Raw genomic sequence first — 26,284 nt, 5'->3', positions numbered from 1 at the left:
TTTTAGATGAGTTTGAGCGTATGAGTTCCAATCAACCTGTGGTGAGTGGCGTGAGGCCAAATTTTGGACCCTACGAGACTCCGATAGACATCAGGGGCAACAATTTGGGCTTCACGAGGGACGATGTGAAATCAGTGAAGATATGTGGAGTGGAGTGTATAGCACAGGCTAAGTGGATTAGTCAGACGCACATCAAGTGCATGAATTTGGTGGTCACTGCTGAAGAGGTCACCGGAGATATCATTGTGACCACTCAATCTGGAGGGGAGGGCACATCTGACGTAAGCACATTGAGTTTCGGCAGAGAGGGTGCTGTATGCACATATAGCTCTTAATTGAAAATTCAAATGAAGAGCAGTACACGACTATTTTTTAAAAAAAATTGTTTGATTAGACTTTTATGAAATTTCTGTTGTAGTCTGGTACCGACTTTTTAATAATAATAATCATCATAATAGTTACGCGGAATATAGACTCCTGTAAGCACCTGGATTATCAAAGTCTTTTAATACATTGGTAGCTTGATTACATTTGCGAAGCTAGTGTATTATTTATATATTTATTTAAATATTCATCATGAGTAATCAAATTATCATAACACAATATGCAACATTTCAAAAATAACACATGATAGGACAACCAGAAAGCCAACGAGAGGCTTGTTGAAGGTTGCCCTGTAAAGGAATCACATCATATGACATCAGATCAAAAGGTTCAATAATTAATTTCGGTCAAAGAGGCAAATTAAATGCGAAAGAAAAAAAAACAAAACTTAAATAGTGCAATCACTTTTTTTTTTTAATTTAAGATCTTTATTCTTTAATATGAGAACCAGAGATATGATGCAAGCTTATACCTACAAGGGTATACAACTGACAGCGGGCGGATGCGAAATAAGGTCAGTTAATTTAATCAGCTAGCAAGTGGGCCCAGTTCTTAAGAGCTGGTAATCCAGTTGTCGCTTTTTTCTAACCCCCCTTCCTAGTGTCCACTGCCTGGTACCTTAGACGAGAGGTTATCAGGTCTAACCGAGGACTCAGGGAAGTTAGAATGGATTAGTTCAAGTCTAGCGATATAATTCATCAATCAAATTGCAATTTCCTATTATAGATGAATCTAAGATTGAATGACAGAAAGCATTTTTTGAATGATGGGTTTCAAAGGTGGGTTTACACACCAATTGGCTAATATATTGATTAATTTGGCAACACGATGGGAAACAGAGTTATATTTAAGCCTACTTTTCATTGATGGTAAAATACGAGCACCCTTTACTGATGACCTCGTTGAATAAAAAATAGTTTCACATTTCTGAGACAATTCTTCAATGACTATTTTCTTTAGAATTTCATATACATGTAACTCGTATAATGTAGCAATTTTGCTTTCGGCCCTTATATCCGTTATCTAGTCACGATAACTTTTGCAAAAAGTTATACGAAAAAATCGTTTTTGTAGTTTATGGATAACATCTAATGCACTTTTGCAAACTGCTCCATAAACAAGAACTCCATATTGAACACAAGGTTGTACATAAGTTTTGTAGTACATGACCATTTGTGAACTGGTCATCACATTACGAAGGCGGTATGCAACTCTACAGAACCGGGTTAATTTTTTTCGTATATTCTCAATATGATCTTTGAAGGATGGTTTATTATCCAATTCAATGCCTAGGTATTTGCAGCTAGCAATGGGCTGTAAACAAGTGTCTGCAAAATATATAGCCTCCGCTTTGGATTTTGAAAAAATTAGTAGCTTAGACTTCGATCCTTCTACGGTAAGTTTATTAAACTTCATCCAGTTATCTGTTCGATTTAGATCTTCTTGAAAGTCATCAAGGGAAGCGTTTTTATTTTTATTAACAGATGTATCGTCAGCAAACAAAGTAAGTCGGCAATTTCTTACAATTCTGGGAAGGTCATTGATATAGATCAAAAAGAGCAACGGTCCTAAGACTGAACCCTGTGGCACCCCGCACAAAACATCTTTCAATTCGCTTTTAAATTGATTTAGGACAACATACTGTTTCCTATTAGACAAGTAACTTCTTAGAATTTCCAGCGACTTTCCTCTTACTCCATACCGCTTTAATTTATCAATTAAGATCGCATGATTGACAGTGTCAAAAGCTTTTTTTCAGATCTAATATAACTAACATAACGTCTTTATTCTTCTGATCTCTCAGGTTACGAACCTCTTCTGTTAGATCTAGAACCGCTTTAACTGTGCTTAATTTACTACGGAAGCCATATTGATTTGTACTGAGCAACTTGCAATTTTCCAAATAACTACTTAATCGGAAATGAATTCTCTTCTCAAAGATTTTTGACAGCGTTGATAACAAAGATATGGGTCGATAATTTCCATATTCGTCTTGCAATCCACCTTTATGAATCGGAAAAACTGGCAATTTTTAAGTATTTCGGATAGCACCCATTTGTGTAGCAGGTATTGAAAAAGTTCGTGAGCCATGGCGTGATTATTGGTTTACATAATTTGACTATTGCTGTATTGATGCAATCACAACCCGAGCTGAGTTTATTTGGTAATTCTGTTATTATTTGTTCTATTTCTGTTTCCTTTATACTCGGAAAGAACATTGAATAATCAACCTTTTCTAATGAAATAGGATCTGCAACTCCAATTTTATCACTTAGATTTGGACCAATATTTACAAAAAAATTGTTCATAACTTGAGCTTTTTTTCATTTTTATCATCTGGCAACGTTACATTTTTATGTTTTCTAAGATATGCTGCAACCGCTTTATGATACTTATGAGAGTCTGTTGTGTTTAGCTTTGATCTCCAGAAACTTCTGAATGATTTCCGATTCAGGGCTTTCGGATTTGTTTCGTAATGAGTTATATTTGATCTTGTTATCTTCTGTAGGGTTTTTTTATATATGTCCTGTATGCGAATGCTTTTTTATTTGCTACTTTTTTCACTTCTTTTGTCACCCACGACTTGTTATTTTTCGGCACATAACGAGTTTGAGAGGGAGCAAACCTATCAATGCAACTGAGAATTATTTCAGAGAACTTTCCAGCAGATTTATCTAAATCGGACAAGGTACCATCAACTTCCTTCCATTTGGACTGTAAGAGGAAAGCAAAGCTAAATGTTTCTTTATATCGTCTAACCAATTTTGGCATAGAGATAGAAACTTTAATCATGAAATGATCGGCTGGACCCCAGCGGTGTATACAACTAATGTTTATTCCAATATTTCCCCAAATATGATCGATACAAGAGTTTGTTTTTGAAGTTACTCGTGTCGGTAACAGAGGTGACAACAAATGATAACCGAAAAAACTGAACATTTCAGTAAGATCATCTCTTGCTTTGTGTTTTTTCATCATGTCAATATTAAAAATCTCCCATAATCATATGTCTCTTTTTCGACTTGGCTTCGCTTGAGACCTTTTCTAGTTTGTGGACAATATCCTCGACCCTCATTGACGGTTGACGATATAAAACAGTTACAGTCGTTGCCGTTTTATCACCTGCTACAACCTTTATTTTTAAAATTTCTCCTGCAGACAGCTCCACTAACTGGCTTGTAATAAGCTCCGTTCGTATATATAAACTCACTCCACCTCCTCTGCTCAGCCGAGGACTCGAGAAAAACTTGTATTCTTGCAAATTGAACAACTCGGCTGAATCATTAGGGTTCAGCCAAGTTTCAGTGACAGCGATAACTGCTGGGGCTATTGCAAGTTGCTCAAGACTTACTTTAAAGGCTTAAAAATTAGATTTAAGTGATCGCACGTTAACATTTAGTAATGAAACGGCCTCAAGAATTTGGGTAAATGACGATGGGGACATAAAATGAAATAAAATAAAAATGAGATTGAATAAAAGTCCCTACTGAGGCTGTCTTGTCTTGAAGTAAACACAGTAAACACACTTGAAGTATTGCTAACATTAGAATGAAGCTCAGTTTGAGGAGATTGTTTTGCTAAGTTATCAACATACTGCACAATTTTTTCAGGTTCATTTCTGTGCTTCTTAACATAATCAAGGATTTGCTGATCCGACCCGGGACTTGGCGGAGACACTCGTTTTGGCGATGTCGTGTTGACATTTAGCCTCATCTTGCATCTTGATTTCCTAATTGAGCAACGTTTCCGCATCAACCGAGTCTGCAACATTACGAGTGAACACCTTCCCGTTCTTACGCTTCATAAAGACTTGCGGTGCGCAATTGTTCGTTGTTGTATTCAAATTAAGGCCTTTCATGTAGTCGAGTAAATCTGAATCTTTCTTTGTCAGTCTCTCAAAAAGGTATGCAGGTTTTTTATTGATCTGATTGAGATAATGTCGTAAAAATGCTTCCTTGCCCAGATACGGTCTTTCATATCAAAATAGACAAATTTCACAATAATGGCTGGGGGGTTTTTGATGTCGCGAATTGGGCCTAGAGGGTGACACGCTACCATGGAATCACGAGGCACATAGATGTCAATTGCTTCACAAAAGAATGCGATTACATCTTCTACATAATCAGAGCCATGTCGCAGAGGTATATTGTTTATAATGATACAATCTTTTGAGGAATAGCGCTCCAGATCATTTACTTTTTCTAAATTAATTCATTTTTCATGTTTGCAATGGTGCCGCTTTGAGTTTCAACATGGCATAAAAGATCTTGCAGAATTGATTTCAAAGATGGATCAATATCATTCGACAGTTGGTTAAATTTTTCTTTGATAATGTTCAACATCATGATAGCTCCCAGTAAGGTGTAAGAGTTATCTCAGTGTTCAGTCCAAATCTGAAACTATTTAATAAGTTTATCACAACAATTAGGCTAAGTATTAGTACTTAGTACCAACCTTCTTTTTTTCCAACCTAAGTCCAGGCCTGCCAACTAGTTCATATTATATGAACTAGTTTATATGGTTCATATTTGTTTCATATTTGAGCGAGAGTTCATATTTCATGTTTTTAATTGTTTTTCAATGAGTTACACGTAGTGCGTCTATTTTATATAGGTTTTTTTTAAACCTTCATTTTTTTCGAAAGTTGATTTGTTCCAGAGAATGGGAAAATGTACTGTGTCATCAGCTCTACTCGAGGGGTTTTCTTGGGCCAATGCAGAGAACCAGGACCAAGTCCGATGCAAATTGGATAATCGCGTTTTTCGGATTTCACATGGGCGATTCGATCTAAAGCAACATGAAGAGACTCAGCTACACAAGAAAGCGGTAACTGCGCGCGCTGCAACTCCCGACATTAGGACTGATTGCCAGCGATTGAGTGCACTTATTATTCATGTTCTTGATTTTGTGGTGAACGGCCAGTCTTTCGCTTCCAGTGATTCGGCATCTGGTGCTCGCGGGAAGTACAAACAAGTGTTTCCCGATTCGGGCCACGCTATTATTAAATGTGGAAAGATGAAAGCAACCTATGTGGCAGTTCACGGAATAGCCCAATACGCTCGTACTTTTTTGAAAAATGAAATCAAAGACAAGTTGGTCGGTATTCATCTCGACGAAACATCTTATGGTAAAACAAGGATTGAACTCTGGGTTGTTTACTATGCGGACGGTGTTCGAAAAAATCGATATTTGAGGACCATGGAACTAAATGTCAAAGTTAATACTGACTTTTTTTGTGTCTGAGTTTACGAAAGTGATTAAGTTTGCAGAAGGGTTTTCAGCTTTTGTTTCTTCTTCTCTGAAAGCCAGATCACTTCTGCAACCGATGTGTTTGGCACTCGATGTCACAGGGGAGCGAAGTACAGTAGTGCACAATTTTTGTCAATTTTCAAGCTGCTACAAGGAGTTCTGGATAAGTTCAAAATTGTTGAAAAGGTGGTATTTATGTCTGACGAGCAGCATCTGAAAGATATTCTGAAGTTCAAAAACTTTGTGGTCCATTTGGATCAGACAGTTCTTCATGTTAAACCTATTCATAATCTGACAAAAGCTCTGCAGGGCCCCAGTTTGACTGTGCATGATCAACTGTCCTTGATTTTGACAGTGGCCAGTCAACTTCTACAACGTCTTTACAAGAAAAATAGTGGCGGAGTTGTTGTGCCCATGGTATTCTCGCCTGTGAACAATAAACTTTTCTGTTCAAATGTTCCTATAGTTCAGTCGGCTCTGTATTCGCTTGAAAAGCATGTAGAACAGTCCATAATTGTATCAAGGAACAAACAATTTGCTTTGCAAATACAAGTTTTGCTCAAAAGGTTTCAACCTTTCCTTGTCAGCCCTCTGACTAAGAATTGTCATATTCTCGCGCATGAAGTTCGCTGAGAGTCAACACCAGAATGCATGTTTTCAAGCGAATAACTCCCATAGCTCTCAAGAACCAGCTGAACGAAGTTGATTCTAGCATTGACGAGGCTAAAAAAGCTCTTGAAAAGAAGGAACTGCTCCATAACCAACGAACTGTTTCTGTGGTCAAAATGGATCAACAGTCTGCAGTTGTCATTGACTCAATATTTGTCAAGAAATAAATGGTTTAATTGACCATGTTTTTCTGAAAGTTGGAAAACGTTATTTTTAGGTTCATATAAAGTTCGTTTTTCAAGGTCGTCCCAGGGTCATGTTTCTTTTTATAAAAGTTGGCAGGCCTGCCTAAGTCGCTAACATTGGTGCAGCACTTTTATGGTGCGGCAACCAAATAGTGGGTAACCTTTACAGCGTTTTCATAGTCTGTGCTTTGACATTCAAATAGTAATAAATTAACACAGTTGATGCATTTTTAATTCATCAAATCAACCAAAAAAAAGCTATTTGTTTCAAACAAAATCACTATATTAAAAACTCGATTTCAGAAATTTTCCAACCCAAAATATCTTGCAATGTTCGAAATGAATAATTTATACATAATGTGGCTTTATGCTTTGCAATTTGTTGCATGCAAAGTTAGTGTGGATGCCTTCAGTTTGTTATATTCGAAATTATTAATTGCAAAATTGTCTACTGGTGTTTGGCGACACTTTTGCTTAATTGCGTTGGCAGTTTATTAGCATATGTACCCGCTTTATTCGTGACTAGAGTTTTGTGGTGATGAAGCGTGCGTGGCTGAGTGGTTAGTGCGTGAGACTCAAAATCTCTTCATTTCTGGTCGCAGATCGAATCGTAGACCTAGCCGAATTTTTGCTCATTTGAGGCTTATTTATGTTTTTTCTTGTTGCATTGTCTAGTGCTGCTTTTTGTCGTGTTTTTGAGTCTATTTGTATTTGGTGCTGAATCGCATTGGCAATTGGTTAGCATATTTAGCTGCTTTATTCGTGACTAGTGTTTGTCGATTATTAAGCTTGAGTTGCTGAGGAGATGTGCGTGAGACTCAAAATCTCTTGATTGCAGTAGGTTGTAGATTCGAATCTTCCACGTATCCGAGTTTTTGCTAATTCGAGGATCATTTCTACTTTTATTTAACTTGACAGAGCTGCTTTTTGGTCGTGTTCTCGCAAGTGTTTGCGAAGCGCAGCTTCGCCTCTGTGTTATTAATAAAACTTTTCGCGCCCACTTGGTTTAGAGTTAATGACAACGCCTGAGAGGGCTGGTTTAGAGTTAATGACAACGCCTGGGAGGGCTAAGGTTCGAATTCAGCCAAAACTTTTTTCAGCTGTTCTTTTTTTCAGCTGTTCTTTTCAGTGACAGCGATAACTGCTGGGGCTATTGCAAGTTGCTCAAGACTTACTTTAAAGGCTTAAAAATTAGATTTAAGTGATCGCACGTTAACATTTAGTAATGAAACGGCCTCAAGAATTTGGGTAAATGACGATGGGGACATAAAATGAAATAAAATAAAAATGAGATTGAATAAAAGTCCCTACTGAGGCTGTCTTGTCTTGAAGTAAACACAGTAAACACACTTGAAGTATTGCTAACATTAGAATGAAGCTCAGTTTGAGGAGATTGTTTTGCTAAGTTATCAACATACTGCACAATTTTTTCAGGTTCATTTCTGTGCTTCTTAACATAATCAAGGATTTGCTGATCCGACCCGGGACTTGGCGGAGACACTCGTTTTGGCGATGTCGTGTTGACATTTAGCCTCATCTTGCATCTTGATTTCCTAATTGAGCAACGTTTCCGCATCAACCGAGTCTGCAACATTACGAGTGAACACCTTCCCGTTCTTACGCTTCATAAAGACTTGCGGTGCGCAATTGTTCGTTGTTGTATTCAAATTAAGGCCTTTCATGTAGTCGAGTAAATCTGAATCTTTCTTTGTCAGTCTCTCAAAAAGGTATGCAGGTTTTTTATTGATCTGATTGAGATAATGTCGTAAAAAATGCTTCCTTGCCCAGATACGGTCTTTCATATCAAAATAGACAAATTTCACAATAATGGCTGGGGGGTTTTTGATGTCGCGAATTGGGCCTAGAGGGTGACACGCTACCATGGAATCACGAGGCACATAGATGTCAATTGCTTCACAAAAGAATGCGATTACATCTTCTACATAATCAGAGCCATGTCGCAGAGGTATATTGTTTATAATGATACAATCTTTTGAGGAATAGCGCTCCAGATCATTTACTTTTTCTAAATTAATTCATTTTTCATGTTTGCAATGGTGCCGCTTTGAGTTTCAACATGGCATAAAAGATCTTGCAGAATTGATTTCAAAGATGGATCAATATCATTCGACAGTTGGTTAAATTTTTCTTTGATAATGTTCAACATCATGATAGCTCCCAGTAAGGTGTAAGAGTTATCTCAGTGTTCAGTCCAAATCTGAAACTATTTAATAAGTTTATCACAACAATTAGGCTAAGTATTAGTACTTAGTACCAACCTTCTTTTTTTCCAACCTAAGTCCAGGCCTGCCAACTAGTTCATATTATATGAACTAGTTTATATGGTTCATATTTGTTTCATATTTGAGCGAGAGTTCATATTTCATGTTTTTAATTGTTTTTCAATGAGTTACACGTAGTGCGTCTATTTTATATAGGTTTTTTTTAAACCTTCATTTTTTTCGAAAGTTGATTTGTTCCAGAGAATGGGAAAATGTACTGTGTCATCAGCTCTACTCGAGGGGTTTTCTTGGGCCAATGCAGAGAACCAGGACCAAGTCCGATGCAAATTGGATAATCGCGTTTTTCGGATTTCACATGGGCGATTCGATCTAAAGCAACATGAAGAGACTCAGCTACACAAGAAAGCGGTAACTGCGCGCGCTGCAACTCCCGACATTAGGACTGATTGCCAGCGATTGAGTGCACTTATTATTCATGTTCTTGATTTTGTGGTGAACGGCCAGTCTTTCGCTTCCAGTGATTCGGCATCTGGTGCTCGCGGGAAGTACAAACAAGTGTTTCCCGATTCGGGCCACGCTATTATTAAATGTGGAAAGATGAAAGCAACCTATGTGGCAGTTCACGGAATAGCCCAATACGCTCGTACTTTTTTGAAAAATGAAATCAAAGACAAGTTGGTCGGTATTCATCTCGACGAAACATCTTATGGTAAAACAAGGATTGAACTCTGGGTTGTTTACTATGCGGACGGTGTTCGAAAAAATCGATATTTGAGGACCATGGAACTAAATGTCAAAGTTAATACTGACTTTTTTTGTGTCTGAGCTTACGAAAGTGATTAAGTTTGCAGAAGGGTTTTCAGCTTTTGTTTCTTCTTCTCTGAAAGCCAGATCACTTCTGCAACCGATGTGTTTGGCACTCGATGTCACAGGGGAGCGAAGTACAGTAGTGCACAATTTTTGTCAATTTTCAAGCTGCTACAAGGAGTTCTGGATAAGTTCAAAATTGTTGAAAAGGTGGTATTTATGTCTGACGAGCAGCATCTGAAAGATATTCTGAAGTTCAAAAACTTTGTGGTCCATTTGGATCAGACAGTTCTTCATGTTAAACCTATTCATAATCTGACAAAAGCTCTGCAGGGCCCCAGTTTGACTGTGCATGATCAACTGTCCTTGATTTTGACAGTGGCCAGTCAACTTCTACAACGTCTTTACAAGAAAAATAGTGGCGGAGTTGTTGTGCCCATGGTATTCTCGCCTGTGAACAATAAACTTTTCTGTTCAAATGTTCCTATAGTTCAGTCGGCTCTGTATTCGCTTGAAAAGCATGTAGAACAGTCCATAATTGTATCAAGGAACAAACAATTTGCTTTGCAAATACAAGTTTTGCTCAAAAGGTTTCAACCTTTCCTTGTCAGCCCTCTGACTAAGAATTGTCATATTCTCGCGCATGAAGTTCGCTGAGAGTCAACACCAGAATGCATGTTTTCAAGCGAATAACTCCCATAGCTCTCAAGAACCAGCTGAACGAAGTTGATTCTAGCATTGACGAGGCTAAAAAAGCTCTTGAAAAGAAGGAACTGCTCCATAACCAACGAACTGTTTCTGTGGTCAAAATGGATCAACAGTCTGCAGTTGTCATTGACTCAATATTTGTCAAGAAATAAATGGTTTAATTGACCATGTTTTTCTGAAAGTTGGAAAACGTTATTTTTAGGTTCATATAAAGTTCGTTTTTCAAGGTCGTCCCAGGGTCATGTTTCTTTTTATAAAAGTTGGCAGGCCTGCCTAAGTCGCTAACATTGGTGCAGCACTTTTATGGTGCGGCAACCAAATAGTGGGTAACCTTTACAGCGTTTTCATAGTCTGTGCTTTGACATTCAAATAGTAATAAATTAACACAGTTGATGCATTTTTAATTCATCAAATCAACCAAAAAAAAGCTATTTGTTTCAAACAAAATCACTATATTAAAAACTCGATTTCAGAAATTTTCCAACCCAAAATATCTTGCAATGTTCGAAATGAATAATTTATACATAATGTGGCTTTATGCTTTGCAATTTGTTGCATGCAAAGTTAGTGTGGATGCCTTCAGTTTGTTATATTCGAAATTATTAATTGCAAAATTGTCTACTGGTGTTTGGCGACACTTTTGCTTAATTGCGTTGGCAGTTTATTAGCATATGTACCCGCTTTATTCGTGACTAGAGTTTTGTGGTGATGAAGCGTGCGTGGCTGAGTGGTTAGTGCGTGAGACTCAAAATCTCTTCATTTCTGGTCGCAGATCGAATCGTAGACCTAGCCGAATTTTTGCTCATTTGAGGCTTATTTATGTTTTTTCTTGTTGCATTGTCTAGTGCTGCTTTTTGTCGTGTTTTTGAGTCTATTTGTATTTGGTGCTGAATCGCATTGGCAATTGGTTAGCATATTTAGCTGCTTTATTCGTGACTAGTGTTTGTCGATTATTAAGCTTGAGTTGCTGAGGAGATGTGCGTGAGACTCAAAATCTCTTGATTGCAGTAGGTTGTAGATTCGAATCTTCCACGTATCCGAGTTTTTGCTAATTCGAGGATCATTTCTACTTTTATTTAACTTGACAGAGCTGCTTTTTGGTCGTGTTCTCGCAAGTGTTTGCGAAGCGCAGCTTCGCCTCTGTGTTATTAATAAAACTTTTCGCGCCCACTTGGTTTAGAGTTAATGACAACGCCTGAGAGGGCTGGTTTAGAGTTAATGACAACGCCTGGGAGGGCTAAGGTTCGAATTCAGCCAAAACTTTTTTCAGCTGTTCTTTTTTTCAGCTGTTCTTTTCCGTGTAATTGAAAGCGTTTTTAAATAGTTCAAATGAAAAAGAACGAAATGATTATCACTTTTATAGGTCTTCATGATGTGTGTTCAGTATGCTTGTTAAAATTTGCAATATTTGAAAAACAAGTGCAATATTTGAAAAATCAGTGCAATATTTGAAATACTATTGCAATAGTTTTTTCCTAGAACAATCAACTGAAACAAATGCGCGGTGCAGTTCCGCCTTTTCACCGCGCATCAAAGAATTTCTATCTTTACAATTCGACTGCAATGCCCGACCCAAGCAGCGCGCGGGGTATACCGACGAAGGATTATTATCCGACCATCAGTGAATTAGTCTGGGCGAACGACGACGATATTAACAGATTGTTATCTAGTTTGCCAAAAGATAGTTTGAAATGCCTGGTCAGGGAGAGTGTTTCCCAACTGAAAGTTTCTTGGAACAAGGAAGCTGCGATGGCAGAAAATCTCAAATCTCTCTCCTCGGGCATCTCAGACCTGACATCCAGCCTTCCTAAAATGGAGAAAACTATGAACGAAAATTGTCATTCCATTTACTCTGATGTGGTGAAACTCTCTAAGTCGGTTGAAAGCATACCTGTTAATCTGGCAACTCCGCCAACAGCGAGTATTCCCAAGCGCCATATGGACGAGTCAGCAGTTCCTCTCCAACTACGCATTGATGGCATTGAAGAATTTCCCAATAAATCTCCCGCTGAATTAATTGACTGTGAACTTGCTGTTGTCTCTGCAGTTTTCGATCACCTGTCAGAAACACCACAAATCAGCGATGTTATACGCCTAGGCAAGCTTAATAAAGATAAAGGTAGACCACGCACCCTTTTCGTGACTCTGAAAAGTGTTTACGATGTTCGAAAAATCATCGCCAAATCTACACACCTCAGAAGCTTCGAAAAACGTGTCTTTATTTCACGCGGGCTCAGCAAGGCCGACCGTGAACAAGAGAATGCGTGCCTGTACAAGCGTCGGCAGCTGCTGTTATGTGGAATCAGTTCTACACGTCTAAAATTGCGGTCTTTAAAGCTGTACCTTGACGACAACCCAGTCGATCTGAGTGATGTTAAACTTGATGATAATACTATTGGCAGCAGAACAGATTGACTACAGTCCCTGCAAGTTCTGGTTTTTAACGTTCGCAGTCTTATCTCAATTGACAGAAGAACTTCTTTCGCGAAGTCTATTATTTTATCCATGCCACACTTTCTCTGCCTGTCTGAAACCTGGTTAACGACCGATTTTAATGACGCCGAATGTCAATTACCTCAGTTTTGCTTATATCGCAGTGAACGACCGGCACATAACGGAGTTTCCAAGCATGGTGGTGTTCTCATTGGTATAGCCAGCTTTCTTCTGCATTCTCCATTAAAGCTAAATGTAACTGATAATATGGACGTAATAGCTTGTCGAGTTACCCTCGCAAGCTTCTCTTTGCCCTTGGTTTGCATCTACAATCCTCCTGCTAATAGTTCGTATCGATGGAGCTTAGATAAATGGGAATCTATCTTTTCAGAACTCATGAGAGTTAAATTGCCTCTAGACTTAGTCTTCATTACTGGCGATGCCAACTTGCCTGGAATTGATTGGGTCACACTCAGTTCTGACGATGCTTATGAAACGCATATCGTCAGACTTCTTGAGAGATTCAACATGTTGCAAGTAGTCGATTTCAACACAACGTCTTCAAAGTTGTTCGATGTTGTTGCTGTCTCCTCTCCAGACCCCATCATCTCAGTGAACATTGATGATACTGTCCTTGGTTCCTATCCATTTTCTGATCATTATCCCATCTCTATAGCAATTTCCGTGTCAGAGAAAGAACCCGTTTCAACACCTATGCAGCGCTTCAGCTTTGCACATGCCGACTATGCTAGTCTCTCCGCCTTGATATCCGAGTTTCCTTTCGTTGGAAAGTGCTGGTCGAATCCGAATGTGTTGCTGGAGGAATGGCATGTATGGTTGCGTGCACTGATGTTGCGCTGTATTCCTTTCAAGACTTCGCACCGAATTACGTTGCCTCCCTGGGTTTCACCAGAATCGTCCCGTCTGATGAAGAAACTGAAAATTTTGAAGAAGAAAGGCGCGGTCAAACCATCCGCTACCATATTTCAGAAAATACAGTACTCGGAAGCAGTTCTGTCAAATGCTCTTGAAACTGACAAAGCCGATTACGAATCCAAACTTGCTGAAGGCAGGAGCACCAAGCACCTTTTTGATTACTTCAAGTCCCTGAACAGTAGCTCGCTAATTCCAGCTAAGATTCACTGGGGCAACCAGACTGCTGAAAGCGCAACACACCAATGCGAAATGTTCAACAAGTATTTCAACTCCGTGTTTTCACCGGCGTCAACGCGCCCTGAAGCTCCTAGTAATCCTGTTCTGACCGACTACGACATTTCCCCGCTCAAAATCAGCCAAACTCTTGTGGTACTGGATGTTACGAAGTCACGTGGCCCCGACCAACTTCCGCCTGTTCTTTTCAAAGAAGTACCCGAACTTTCACTGTCTCTATCAAAACTCTTCTATAAAATACAACAAACTTGCGTATTTCCAGACCAGTGGAAAGTTGGGAAGATAAGCCCTCTTTTCAAAAAAGGATCAAAAGCAGACGTTACCAACTATCGACCTATTACGTTGTTGAACATCTGTTCTAAAGTGTTCGAGAAATGCATATTTGATGCGTTATTTGAGTTTGTGTACGATCGCTTTCCTTCATGTCAATTTGTCTTCCAGAAGCGGAAATCGCCTGTATTACAACTCTTGATCTTCCTTGACAACATTTATAAAGGCGTGTTGAACCCTGGCAATTTTGTCGAAACAGTGTACTTAGACTTCTCAAAAGCCTTTGACAAAATCAATCACAGCATTCTTCTCCAGAAGCTTCAGCATCTAGGCGGAGGAAATCTGCTGAAAATAATTAAGAGTTATCTATCTGGTCGGAAGCAATATGTTCAGATTGGCGAAGCAACATCCGGTTTCCTGTTAGTCACTAGTGGCGTTCCCCAAGGATCCATCCTTGGTCCCCTTTTGTTCCTGATCTACGTGATGGACATAACCGATGGCTTGTTGTCTTTACCCTTCTTATTCGCTGATGATACCAAATTATTGTCAATTCGAGATAAAGGCTGTTCTTCGTTTCTCCAACAAGATTTACGACTATTGGAAACGTGGTGCGACTTGAACGATATGATTTTCAACGTCGATAAGTGTCATCTCCTCTCCTTTACGAAAAACTGGCCCAGCTCTCTGATTTTGTATAACGAAGAACTGAAAACTGTCTCGTCCGAAAAAGACCTCGGAATTATCATCTCGACCAGCTTGAAGTGGAGCGAGCATATCACCTATATCTGCGGCAAATCCAATCGAGTGCTCTCAATGTTGAAGAGAAGTTCTGCTAGACGTCTCCATTGGCACCAAAGATTGAACATGTACAAGTCAATGGTACTTCCCATTCTTTCCTATGGCTGTTGCGTCTGGAGTCTATCAAAAGCCGACATGAAAAGCCTCGAACAGGTGCAACGAAGAGCGTCTGACTGGATCTTAGGATACCCTGAGTTGAACTACAAGCAACGTCTCTCTGCTCTCAATATTCTTCCTTTATCGATGTATTTCCAGATCAGTGACCTCTTGATGCTCTCCAAGCTTCTCAGCAAAAAATACAATGTGTCACTTAACAACCACCTGACTCCCTATATTCAAAAATATTCAACAAGAAATTCAGAAAAGCAGATATTCGAACTACCAGATCTAAAGCTCGAGACAGGCCGTGGTAATTTTTGGTACAGGACTCCGCGATTATTTAACAAACTCCAATCCTACGTCAACCTTCTTGACGACGTGGGCCTCAAGAAAAGACTCGTTGCCTTTTTCTGGAGCTGGTTTGAAGCAAACTTCGATACAGACAAACCATGTACTTGGATTTTCGCTTGGGACTGTGCAAACTGCCGGGAAACTCATCCTTAGTTTTCATAGTTTTTGGGTTAACGCCCTGCGACTTTGTCGCGAAGTCTTAATAATAATAATAATAATAATAATAAATCAGAGAAAAATTTGTTTGCAAGCTTGCAAAATTCTTCAAACGTGTGTTGTGTTCTCTTTTTTCACTTGTGTCTCATACCAGATAAGCAACAGCTCATATTGCATCTAGAAATCTATTCATGTCTCGACACAGCAGGTCTTGATTTACTCACAATATTTTTTGATGCAATGTATAGCTGAGCTTATCTACTACAAAAAGTCTTGAAATGCTCTAATAGCCATAGAAGTGCATCATATATATTAATGTTTTATGAAAGAAATTAGTTATTTGCGCTCTTTATGAGTTCAGTTTAAGTCCATTTGCTAAAAGTTAGACAAATAGCGCTCTTGAGTTACGAAAGAGGAAATGATCCGAAAAAAACACTATCGATTCTCAGTTTGGTAAGTGGATTTTTACACTTGCGAGAGCAGGTGTCTAGTATTATGGAATTAAACCACTTTTATCGTTAACAACTTTTATTAAAATTCTGCAAGAAATTTATCTTGCTTTTTGTATTGAACATTAACAACTTTCAGATTCCTTACCAATTCAGGTTCATTCCGAATTGTCCGGGAGGTAACGCGGTAAGGGAACACCGTTTGATCCCGTTTTCTCACTTCGTTAATTCATATAGCTCTAACCTGATATGTATGTATATTATATTCCTTTTGACCATTTTTCAACTCTCGAATTAGTTAAATATTTATATAGTTTTTTTCGGATTAATGGTTTCCGTTTTACTTTCTGCCATTTTTTTAATTTATGGTTCCCATTTTACTTTTTGCCTGCTATGCTGCAAAGTTATATTGGTTTGGTATCCAAAGTGGTGCGCAGCTCAGCCTTGCCTCTGTATTAAATTGTTAAAAATATAGATTCCATTCACTGTAAAGTAAGTGGAACTTTGCAGCCCGTTCTAAGAGGCCCTGTAAAATGTCTTTTTGTCACCTTTTTTTTGCACACAGCAAAAAGAACGGAGGGCTTAAGATTTCTGTGACGCATCCATGTAGCATAAAAATAAGTATTGAAGTACATTGTTGCTAGAAATGACCAGCTGATGGCGCCCTCCTAAGTCAGATGAATTGGGGGCATGCACATGCACCATGAGATCCTTCAAAATTTTCAGTCGAGTTGCATGTAGTCGAAGTATAAATTGAACATATTTCGCCGAATTTTTTTGAAATCTTTAATCGAGAATGAACGTAAGTTTAATAAAATTTTGGAAATTACTAAAGTGTATTTAACTATTTTTCTGTGAGATACATGATTGAATATATTGAACGTCGTCAATGTTCAGTACAACTGTTTAGGGTCCTCAATTTACTGCCCACCCGCCCAAGGATGGTAGTGGGTTGCAGTCGAAGTACTGGGAGGGCGATGATAAGTTCGTCATCAGGTTCGGCCGGACTAAAGAGACTGTGGTTGATACTCCTGTAGTGCAAAAAGAACGTGATCTCCTATGTCTATACGATGACCTCAATATGACCGAACGGTCATCTATCAGCCAGCTACAGAAAATGTTGCCACATGCTACTGAGAGTTCAGGTGATGTTAAAAGCGAAGATTTTGATCCAGTGTTCTATATTCTGCAGAACCATGCAAGTACGAAACTAGAGCAGTTGAAGCAAGGACAAACTCTTTTGAATGGGTTGATTGACAAGCAGCAGAAAGGACCAGTTGAACATTTGAAGAAAAATATGAGCCAAATTGTAGAATGTAATGACATCATTCAAAGTTTGTCGCGGCCTATTAAAGACGACCAGTATTTGACTTCGGACAAAATGGCCAAGTTATGTGAAAATGTTAAAAAAGTAAATCTGGAAACTCAAAACTTGTTCTCGGATGTACTGCAAAGAAAAGACGAAAGTGACTCAATGCGAAATGCGCTCAATGTGTTGAGCCGATACAACTTTTTGTTCAGTTTGCCTAAAACTATCCTGGCTAATGTGGATCTGGATCGGTACGATTTGATTATTAAAGATTTTGAGCATGCTACTGTTTTGTTGGAGCGAAACGACGATCACCCTGTTTTCGAAACTTTGAAGCATCAAATTAATGAGCAGATCTCGAAAGTAAAGGATCGTATCAATGAACAGCTCATGGATATGCCAAATTCCCTGGATTTCCAGGTGCGAATGGTTGATTTCTTGGTTAAACTGGGCTTAAGTTCTAAAGAGGATCCTGCCTGGCAAGCGATTTTGAAAATGGGCGAGCTTGTAGGAACGTTGTTGAACAAATGCAGAGAAGCTTACTCTGATTTCGAGAACAATCGGTATGTAGACTTTTTCATTATGAACAGACAGGCTTAATAAAAACAAGTTGAGCAAAGGCAGTTATTTCTGATTCAGTTTTATTTGATAATGATTTTTTTTTTCGAAAAACAGGGCAGATGACACGGGATTATTTTTCCAACTTTTCATTTCATGGTGTTTTGTTTCAGACTAACAGTCGAAATTACTGTGAACGATCCAATCAAAATAGTGTTCGTCAAAGAAATCAGCGAACTCTTCAAAGTTAATATGAAACTTTTGCTAGAAATGGGAGAGGCATATAGGTTAAGTGGGCGCACTAAAACATCAAAATCAAATGCCAAATACCCTCGGTACTACGCCGTGGGATCAGAACCTGAAGCTTTGATGAGAAATTTGCCCGAAAATCTTCAAACCTTTGTGTCCATGTGTACAAATATGACGAGGTTGTTTATCAATCACGTGAACAAAGCGCTAGATTCGACGTTTGAACTGGGAGATCCCTGGGTCGATGAGGGAGGCGAAGGTTCTAATGAACACATGATGACGTTTGTGGGGGAGATGCGAGGTGTGGTTGGCTTTTTCGGACAGTCGGGCACTCCTGGCGAAGTGTTGGAAGTGCTAGCGGCCCAGCTGATCAGAATGAGGAAGTACTGCTTTGTAAAGGTGCTACAGAATGCGACTGCTCAAATGGAAGAGTTCGAGTGAGTATTTTAGCGCATTTTGAATGTTTAAGATCAGGGTTATCAGATTATACCCTCAATATATCACGCCACTCTTTTAAATATTAAAATGCGGGCTTCACTATTTCGCCATGCTTAAGTTTTTTCAACGTATTTTTTTTGCATGTTTAACGAAAGAATTTTTCACGTTTAAGCTACAACTTTCTTTCGATTTTCCTGTTTGATTTCAAGGAGTATTTCGTCAATTTTGAAAATTTTAACACAATAATGTTAGGACACTGCAAGGGTTTAACCAGAAGTTGCGATTTTGGACTCCAATTTTGAACACCCAAATCCTTTTACTCAACGAGATACGACGATTTTTTAGTCAACGAGATACGACAAAAATGTTCAGAAAAAACTGAAGTTAAAAAATAATCACAAACCTTGGAATTCTCAACCCTGTAGTTGAGTACTTTCAGGAATTGCAACTCGTGCCTTAAAATATGACTGCTGAAGTCTTTGTTGTTTTCGAGATATGACGTGTTTCATGATTTCTTTTTCATTTTAAAGAAAACTTGGATTTTAAGAATTCAAAAGATTTGAAATTCCCCAACCTTGTAGTTGGGTACTGCTAGGGTGCACTCACGTGTTCCAAGTTGAAAATCTCGCGTCCAGATGCGACTGCTTGAATGCTCTTAGCTTTCGAGATATTTTTCTGTCTTTTTTTATTGTTCTAAGAACTTACATATAAAAAATCACAAAATATACAATTCACATTTCTATTTTGAGGCTCTGTCAGATTACTCCCAGGAATTGAGAGTCTTGCCTTCGAATATGACTGCTCAATTTTTTGTAGTTTTCGAGATATGACGTTTCTATAGTTTTTCAAATTTTTAGAAAACTTCATTTTAAAACGTTTCTCAAAATTTGAAATTCCCTACCCTGTAGTTGGATGCTATGAGAATACTCTCAGGAGTTGCCAATCTTGCGTCCAAATGCGACTGATCAAATGCTTTTACTTTTGAGATGTGACTTTTTTGTCAACTTTTCAAAGAACTTATATAAAAAAATTTTTTTTTGGTTTCTCAAAATTTGAATTTAGAAAAACTTGAAAAGAAAAAACTGAACAAAATTTGAAATTACCAACCCTATTTTTGCAAAACTTGCAAATCTTTTTTCTAAAATTTGCGGTTATTTGTATGAGTTCGAAAATGCAAAGCATCGGAGGTGTGTTGCTAGCTTGTTATTTTTAATTAATTGCGGTCAGAACATTATCGTGGTCGGAACAAAAATTACCCTCAGAAATTTCATGTTATGGTAAGGGTTTCCCTGCGCGAAAAGAAACACTGCAAGCTAAACTAACTTTGTATAAAAACGAAATTTTTGTGAGGTTATTACACTCGATTGCATTTCGTTTTTTTACAAATTTATTGTGAATTAGATAAAATTGAGTAAACGCAACTGAGTGCACGAAATCGAGCCAGTCAATCGAAAGCGTGATTGTTCATTTTGAAAAAGAAGAATCTATTTCTTGTTAATGGTAAATATTCAGAACGAAAATTATATCATGAAAAACTAGAAACAGTGAGGGGACAGCTACCAACTTCTTGTCTATTGCGGTTTATTTCTTCCCGCAGACTTTCTCTTTCAACGTGGACTGCTCTTTCTAGTTCACTCATTCTTATGGACATCTGTTCATTCTGTTCTCCTATACTGCCCACTATGTTGTTCAAGGCTTCTTCTAATGATGCCCCGTTTTCTACTTGGGTTACAAAGCACTGCCCGTTATATCGAATGAATTACGAAATTGGAGATTTTCCAAGAATTTGACATTTTTTTTAGAAATGTATTCTTACATGCTTTTTTCAATTTCTTTGAAGAAAAATCATTCTACATATCGATGCGCAGCTTGAACCTGAATGTAATCCCGATATTAACTGCAAGCCAAATTCCTGTTTGATTAAAATAGGTATTAAGAAAATGTATGGGATTTGGTTTTTTTTAATTTTGTTTTGTTTTTTTAGACACTCCCATGTGTGCCTGCATAATCCCCTAGTCTTTTTTAAAATCTTACCCCACTTTCTACAGCTTTCGAAAAAGTGTGTGGAGGGAATTTTGACCCAAATTTTTGGGTTCTTTATTTTCTCAAAAACTACTCTTCCAAATCTGAGATATTGGGTTCAACGGTTATGACCACTTGTGTGAAGCTCCCCTGCATAGCGGCTACGCCCAATTGTTTTTTTTTACACAAAAATTTTTTACCCTCGGAAAAGTCGAATTTTTGACCGTTTTTTTGAAACTTTTGACTTATCTCAAAAACGTCCCTCGCAAATCTGAGATTTTAGTTTCCATCGAAAGTACGGGCTGTGAGAAGCTCCCAAGTGGTTACGCCCAAAAAAATTTTAACACAAAAATTAATGACCCTCGGAAAAGTCGAATTTTTCGATTTTTTTATCTTTTTTTAAACTCGAAAACTACCCTCCCCTACCTTTTCGACTTTTCTCGAAAACTACCCTCCCAAATCTGAGGTTTTGGTTTAAGTGGGTAGAACGGGTTGTGTGAGTTTCGCCTGCTTGTGCCTGGTTACGCCCAATTTTTGAATACAAAAATTTGTGACCCCCGGAAAAGTCAAATTCTCGGTTTTTACCGTTTTTTTTAATTTGTTTTATTTCTCTCGAAAACTACCCATTCAAATCTAATAGCTACGTTTTAAACATCTTTCATCCTAACAAGCTCTTTTAATTACTTCACTTTTTAAGAAATTGGCTAAATTAACAGATTTTGAAGTCATTATATTGGGATTTACTTTACTTTGGTAATGGTCTATTTTTGAAATTGCCCTTGTCCTTCCGCATCAATACAAAAATTTCAAAAATTATCAAACAGGTTTTTCCAGCTCCAGCAGGCCTCTAGTCTGAAAATTTCTTAAACATGTAACTCGTAGACTGTTAAAAAGTTTTCATTATTAGACAAGCAAAGCTTGTGTTGTAGTATGAACTCTTCTTCTTTTCCAACCAAAGTCGCAAGTATTATTGCAAAGCAAATTTGTTGCGACAAAATGTGTTCGTTTTGAAAGTGCTCATTTTGATCAATAACCAATTATTAAGTACAGTGAATGCTAAGGATTTGAACACAGACTTTTATATTACAAATAGCGCTTTAGCTTCAAGGTATCATGAATCTGTAGCGTAGAGGTAGGGAAGGAGACCCGCAACAAAATAAGAGGATTCGAACTGAACAGGGTCGGATGTTTGTAGTGCACTTTTTCGTACACTAGTTAAAATGCGTCTGCTTGGTTCGAATCCTCTTCCTAGTTCAAACTTCCTAGTTGTAATTTTTTTCAAATTGACTGGTACTGCTAATGCGTCATAATTGGCTTGCGTCTTTTAGCAATTATATAGAGTTATTAATTGGCGTGTTATATAGAGTTATTATTTGGCTTGCGTCACTCAAGAAATTCTGTAAACTCAAAGTTGTACTCATTCAGTTTTCCCAGTAGCGTTTTTTTTCATATTTTTGCTCGTGTATGCGAAGTGCAACTTCGCTTCTGTTAAAAACTTGACGAATGCTTTCATATTTTCTTTTGAAGAAAATCAATCAAATAATTTTCTTTTTGGTTTTTAAAAAGAGGTTTTTAATTAATGGTTTGTGTAAGAAGTGCAACCATACACCAATATTTCATATCGCAAAACGGGCTGGATGTTAAAGTCATCATATTCAATCATTACGCTTTTGGTAACATAATGGTGCATTTTCGAAACAATGCCACCTTGTTTACTTAGCTTAGATCGTATGCAATTAAAGTGATGTTTAAATGACAAGCATCACTTTAATTGCTAGGCGTAAACGCCTAGATATTTGCATGATCCTGCAATTTTGAAAGGTATGCTATTAATATGCAATTGCCGACTGGAAGCACTATTAAAAGATAGACAATTTATTCAAAATTAATCACCTATTTATCGTTTTCAAGTTTTGATTGAAGTTCTTAACCGAGTAGTTTAAACCAGTTTTTCTGCAAATTTAACGATGTTTTTCTTTTGCGGACGACACATTGAAACAAATATGTTTAATAAAACCACAAAATGAACACAAGCACATAGCTACACCAGCAAACTTAGAGTTCAATTTTTTCAACCCAACTCGCATAAATAAGTGCTCAAATTGATTGCACTTTTGCTGCATAAGTTGCAACCCAACCCAAATTTTTTCAACCCAACTCGCATAAATAAGTGCTCAAATTGATGGTACTTTTGCTGCATAACATTTGAGCATTAGCTTTTGAGTAGAATGCGTTGTTATTGTGTCCGCTTTTTTATTGGCTAGTGTTTGAAGACATCAAGGCGGAAGCTGAAGGGCATTAGACTCTGCAACGGCGCGAGTTCGAATCACGTAGAGGGCTCAGTTTCAAAGATATTTAGTTTAGTTTTTTCTTGTACTTTAACGCTCCCGTCCGATATGTCTAGCTGGTATTTGCGAAGCGCGAAAAGATGAACTTAAATTTGGGGCCTCAAATAGATGCTTTTTTGAATAAATTTTCAGATGCAATTAATGAAATTCTTTTTTCGTATTTTTTGTTGAATTTAAACCAGTTTATAGGAGACGCGAATGCTTCCATATGTATAGAGCCTAAGTTTGGCCTAAGTGTGTTCAGCGAATTTGAAGCGGGCAATTTTGTTGCCTTGGTTTTTCGTTTCCTGTTCTTGAGCCTTGTTCCTTCAAAAAGTTTGCCAACTTTAAACCAGGAGTCAGTGAAATTAGAAAGCATTACAATGTAACCTAAATATATTTTCCAAATCAAGCTGATATATCCTTTAATATATAAATCGAGTTTGTATATATATAAAAAGAGTTTGTTGACTGATTAGTCTCGGAAAGTTTTAGGGATAGTTGCACATCAGTTGACTAAAAATCAAGTTTGCGAAGTGAAACAGAAATATATTTAAATATGCGCCTGTTCACTGGTAAAATGCCAGTAGCTATGTAGATGACCTACTCTTCGGTGAGTAAATTTGTTTGCGCTGGTACATTAGTTGGAAATTCATATTACGAGGGTAGGTAACCAAGCAGCTGAGCATCTCAGTAAGATGGTGTCCTGTTTATTGTTTTGTCATCTAATCGATTTCAAAAATGCTTTTTGGTTCAGTTAGTTTTAGTTAAGAGCCGTTCTAATTTTTGAAAAATGTCTTTAACATTGGGTATTGCGGATAAACTGACTTTTTTGTCATATCTACGCCCAAAAGATCTACCTTCAGAATGTATGCATAAAAATACCTCAGCTATATTAGTGTCGGTAATTTACTCCACCTGTTTGACTTAGGTTTCGAGATTAACTGGTTAGCCTATTAAGTTGAAACAGTTCAAATGAGTCATCAGGTGCCCAGACGTGCCTTGATGTCAATTTCTTCTCGAATAAAAATGTACTTACTTCTTCAATAAAACCAGAGCTATCTTGTAAAGGCAAATTTACTTATTTGATGAAGATTTCTCGCTCGAGGTCACTCATGTTTCTCATATATTCATGTTTTAAAGAGTCGATAAACGTAGTCAATTTAGTCTACCTATAACGAGGCAAAATAGGTGGCGTCCCTCAAGATGGAGGGTCCAAATGTTGAAAAAAAAAATTCAGTTATATTCAGCCAATCAGAAAGAAAACGAATAAACCCAGGCCATTAACATGATTTCTGACAGATTAGAAAATAAGCAGGTACAAGTAATTTCAAATATTGCCAAATCACATTCGGGTATTGGAAAAAACCTGAAACTAGTTTTAAGAAAATTGGAAATAAAATAAAAAATTTATATTGTATATCGACACTAATTGTACAGCAAAACTTTGCTGTGCTACTATAAACCATTTTTCGTTAAAATTGACTTCGGTTTTGTGCAAAAATCATTTAGCCAATAGAAACGTCGAATGTTTCTGATTGGTTAAATGTTTTCCATCAATCGGTCAAAATTCCTTAAAGAGTGATCTGAACAATAAGTTCTCAACTAAATCACTGCAAATAGGCTTTATCACAAAAATGATCGAACCTTTTGTGCTTCATGCTCAGCAAACGGTTATTCTTGTTACTGTTTTAGACGAGTCTTTCACCTTGATTTTTCAGTAAATCTGGAACTTTGTTTTAGGGAAGCTTGGCAGTTCAAAATAACTGACTCTGGCTTCGAGTCTGTAAGTCTTGCGAAGATTGTCGAATCAATGCAGCAATATCTCGCATTCATCGATCAGATCAACACAGCGGTGGATGAAAATCTAGAGAGCAGTTTGTGGCAGTCAATATCGAGCGAAGAACGAGCTCAGTTTACTCAGCTACTCTGCCAGTTTTTCGCTCTGATTGCAGAGAAATATTATGCAATAGTCATGACTGAAGATTTCATGAGCGAAGCTTTCATAACTCGAGTAAACGCTAAGTCCAACATCACGACCGTTTCGTGTTTCTCGGCACTAAAAATTGAAATGATTCTGATAGTGATTATGAGAAATGTAGCAGTTTTGTCGGCATTCGCACAAGGCGAGTTTGCGAAAGAAAATTATCCGAATCTACCGGTCAAAGAAATTTCGGATATCTGCGTGACGCGGTACAGTGAGATTTTCATGTCAACTCGAGTGATGTTTGCACAGAGCGCTTATCAGTTGTTTCAGACCATTGCTGTGGAAAATAATCTATTGGATGTTGCGAAGTCGAATGATTTTGAAGATATCGTTGACCATGTTAAAATAACAAAGCTATGTCGCCTTTTCTTGCATCACTTGGTTCGTGTTTTCGGCTACCTGAAGACAATCCACCCTTCTTCTGTCAAGTCGCTTTTTGGCCTAGTTATCGGACAGCTAGTTAAAATTATTCAAACGAACGGGCCTGAATTAGCTATCACGTATGCGGACATCGAATTGGTCCGAAGATTGCTTGCTAGCTACATGGAGTTGAGTGATGATAAAATTTTGGAGCATAGTCTGATGGAACTTAGCTTGTCAGAAGCTGAGAAACAGAAATGTGACGTGGAAATAAATAGTTTTCTTGATAGAAATAGATTTCATTTTATATCCTTTTCTGGGTAAGCATTGCCTATTTATATATTGTTGAATTAGTTTTCTATCATCTAATTGTATCATTTATGGTTAGTAATTTAAAAAGGTGCTATCAAAATATATTCCTGTTTGAAAAGAACGGGTATTGTGAAAAGTTATTGGAATCAGCTTTTTATTTTTTTAAGACGCTTTGCAAGATTTTTTCACTTCTCTCGAAAAATATTTTTTCCAAAAAATATTTCTCTGGTCTTTTTTTCACCTTACCCTATTTCTACAGCCTTCGAAAAAGTATGTGGGGAGAATATTTAACTTAAAGTATTTAGACTTAAAGGTTTTGAGTTCAATGGATAGAGCCGGTTGAGGAACGCTCCCCTGCATAAGCTGCTTCATCCAAATTTTTTTATGCAAGAAGTTATGGACCCCGGAAGTTTTGATTTTTCGGCCGTTTTTTGATACTTTTTGGCTTCTCAAAAAACCCTCCCAAATCTGAGGAGATTGTGAGCTCACACCTCTCAGGGATTCGGCTCCCTGCCGACCCACAGGGTCCCCTTTGTACTATTTTGCGGTATCCATTTTTGGCTGACTGACTCTAAAATTTTTCTAAAGACGCCTTCAGCGCCAAAATATACTTATTTTGGGAAGGTGGGAGCGAGCGCCAAAAAACGCAATTTTATCGTTAAAATTTTTCAAAAGCTTTTTGAAAATCCGCGCCTTCGAGAAAATCCTGGATTCGCCCCCTGGCTACGCCCAAATTTTGTTGGGAGTAAA

The 26,284-nt window shown here is 37.8% G+C and overlaps 1 protein-coding gene across 1 annotated transcript; it reads left to right on the top strand.

Moving 5' to 3' along the window:
* On the top strand, positions 1-25,683 carry LOC134843472 (uncharacterized). The gene is made up of 4 exons (XM_063859613.1): positions 1-281; positions 16,883-17,844; positions 18,013-18,525; positions 24,619-25,683. Exons 1-4 carry the CDS (start codon positions 21-23, stop codon positions 25,544-25,546), a joined length of 2,664 nt encoding a protein of 887 aa, XP_063715683.1. The 5' UTR covers positions 1-20; the 3' UTR covers positions 25,547-25,683.
* The last annotated feature ends 601 nt before the right edge of the window (positions 25,684-26,284 follow it).

The sequence above is a fragment of the Symsagittifera roscoffensis genome, chromosome 1, assembly GCF_963678635.1.
Source record: "Symsagittifera roscoffensis chromosome 1, txSymRosc1.1, whole genome shotgun sequence".
Classification (NCBI taxonomy): Eukaryota; Metazoa; Xenacoelomorpha; order Acoela; family Convolutidae; genus Symsagittifera; species Symsagittifera roscoffensis.
The sequence above is the reverse complement of the archived record's forward strand: the minus strand, read 5'-3'. Positions and strand labels throughout refer to the sequence as shown.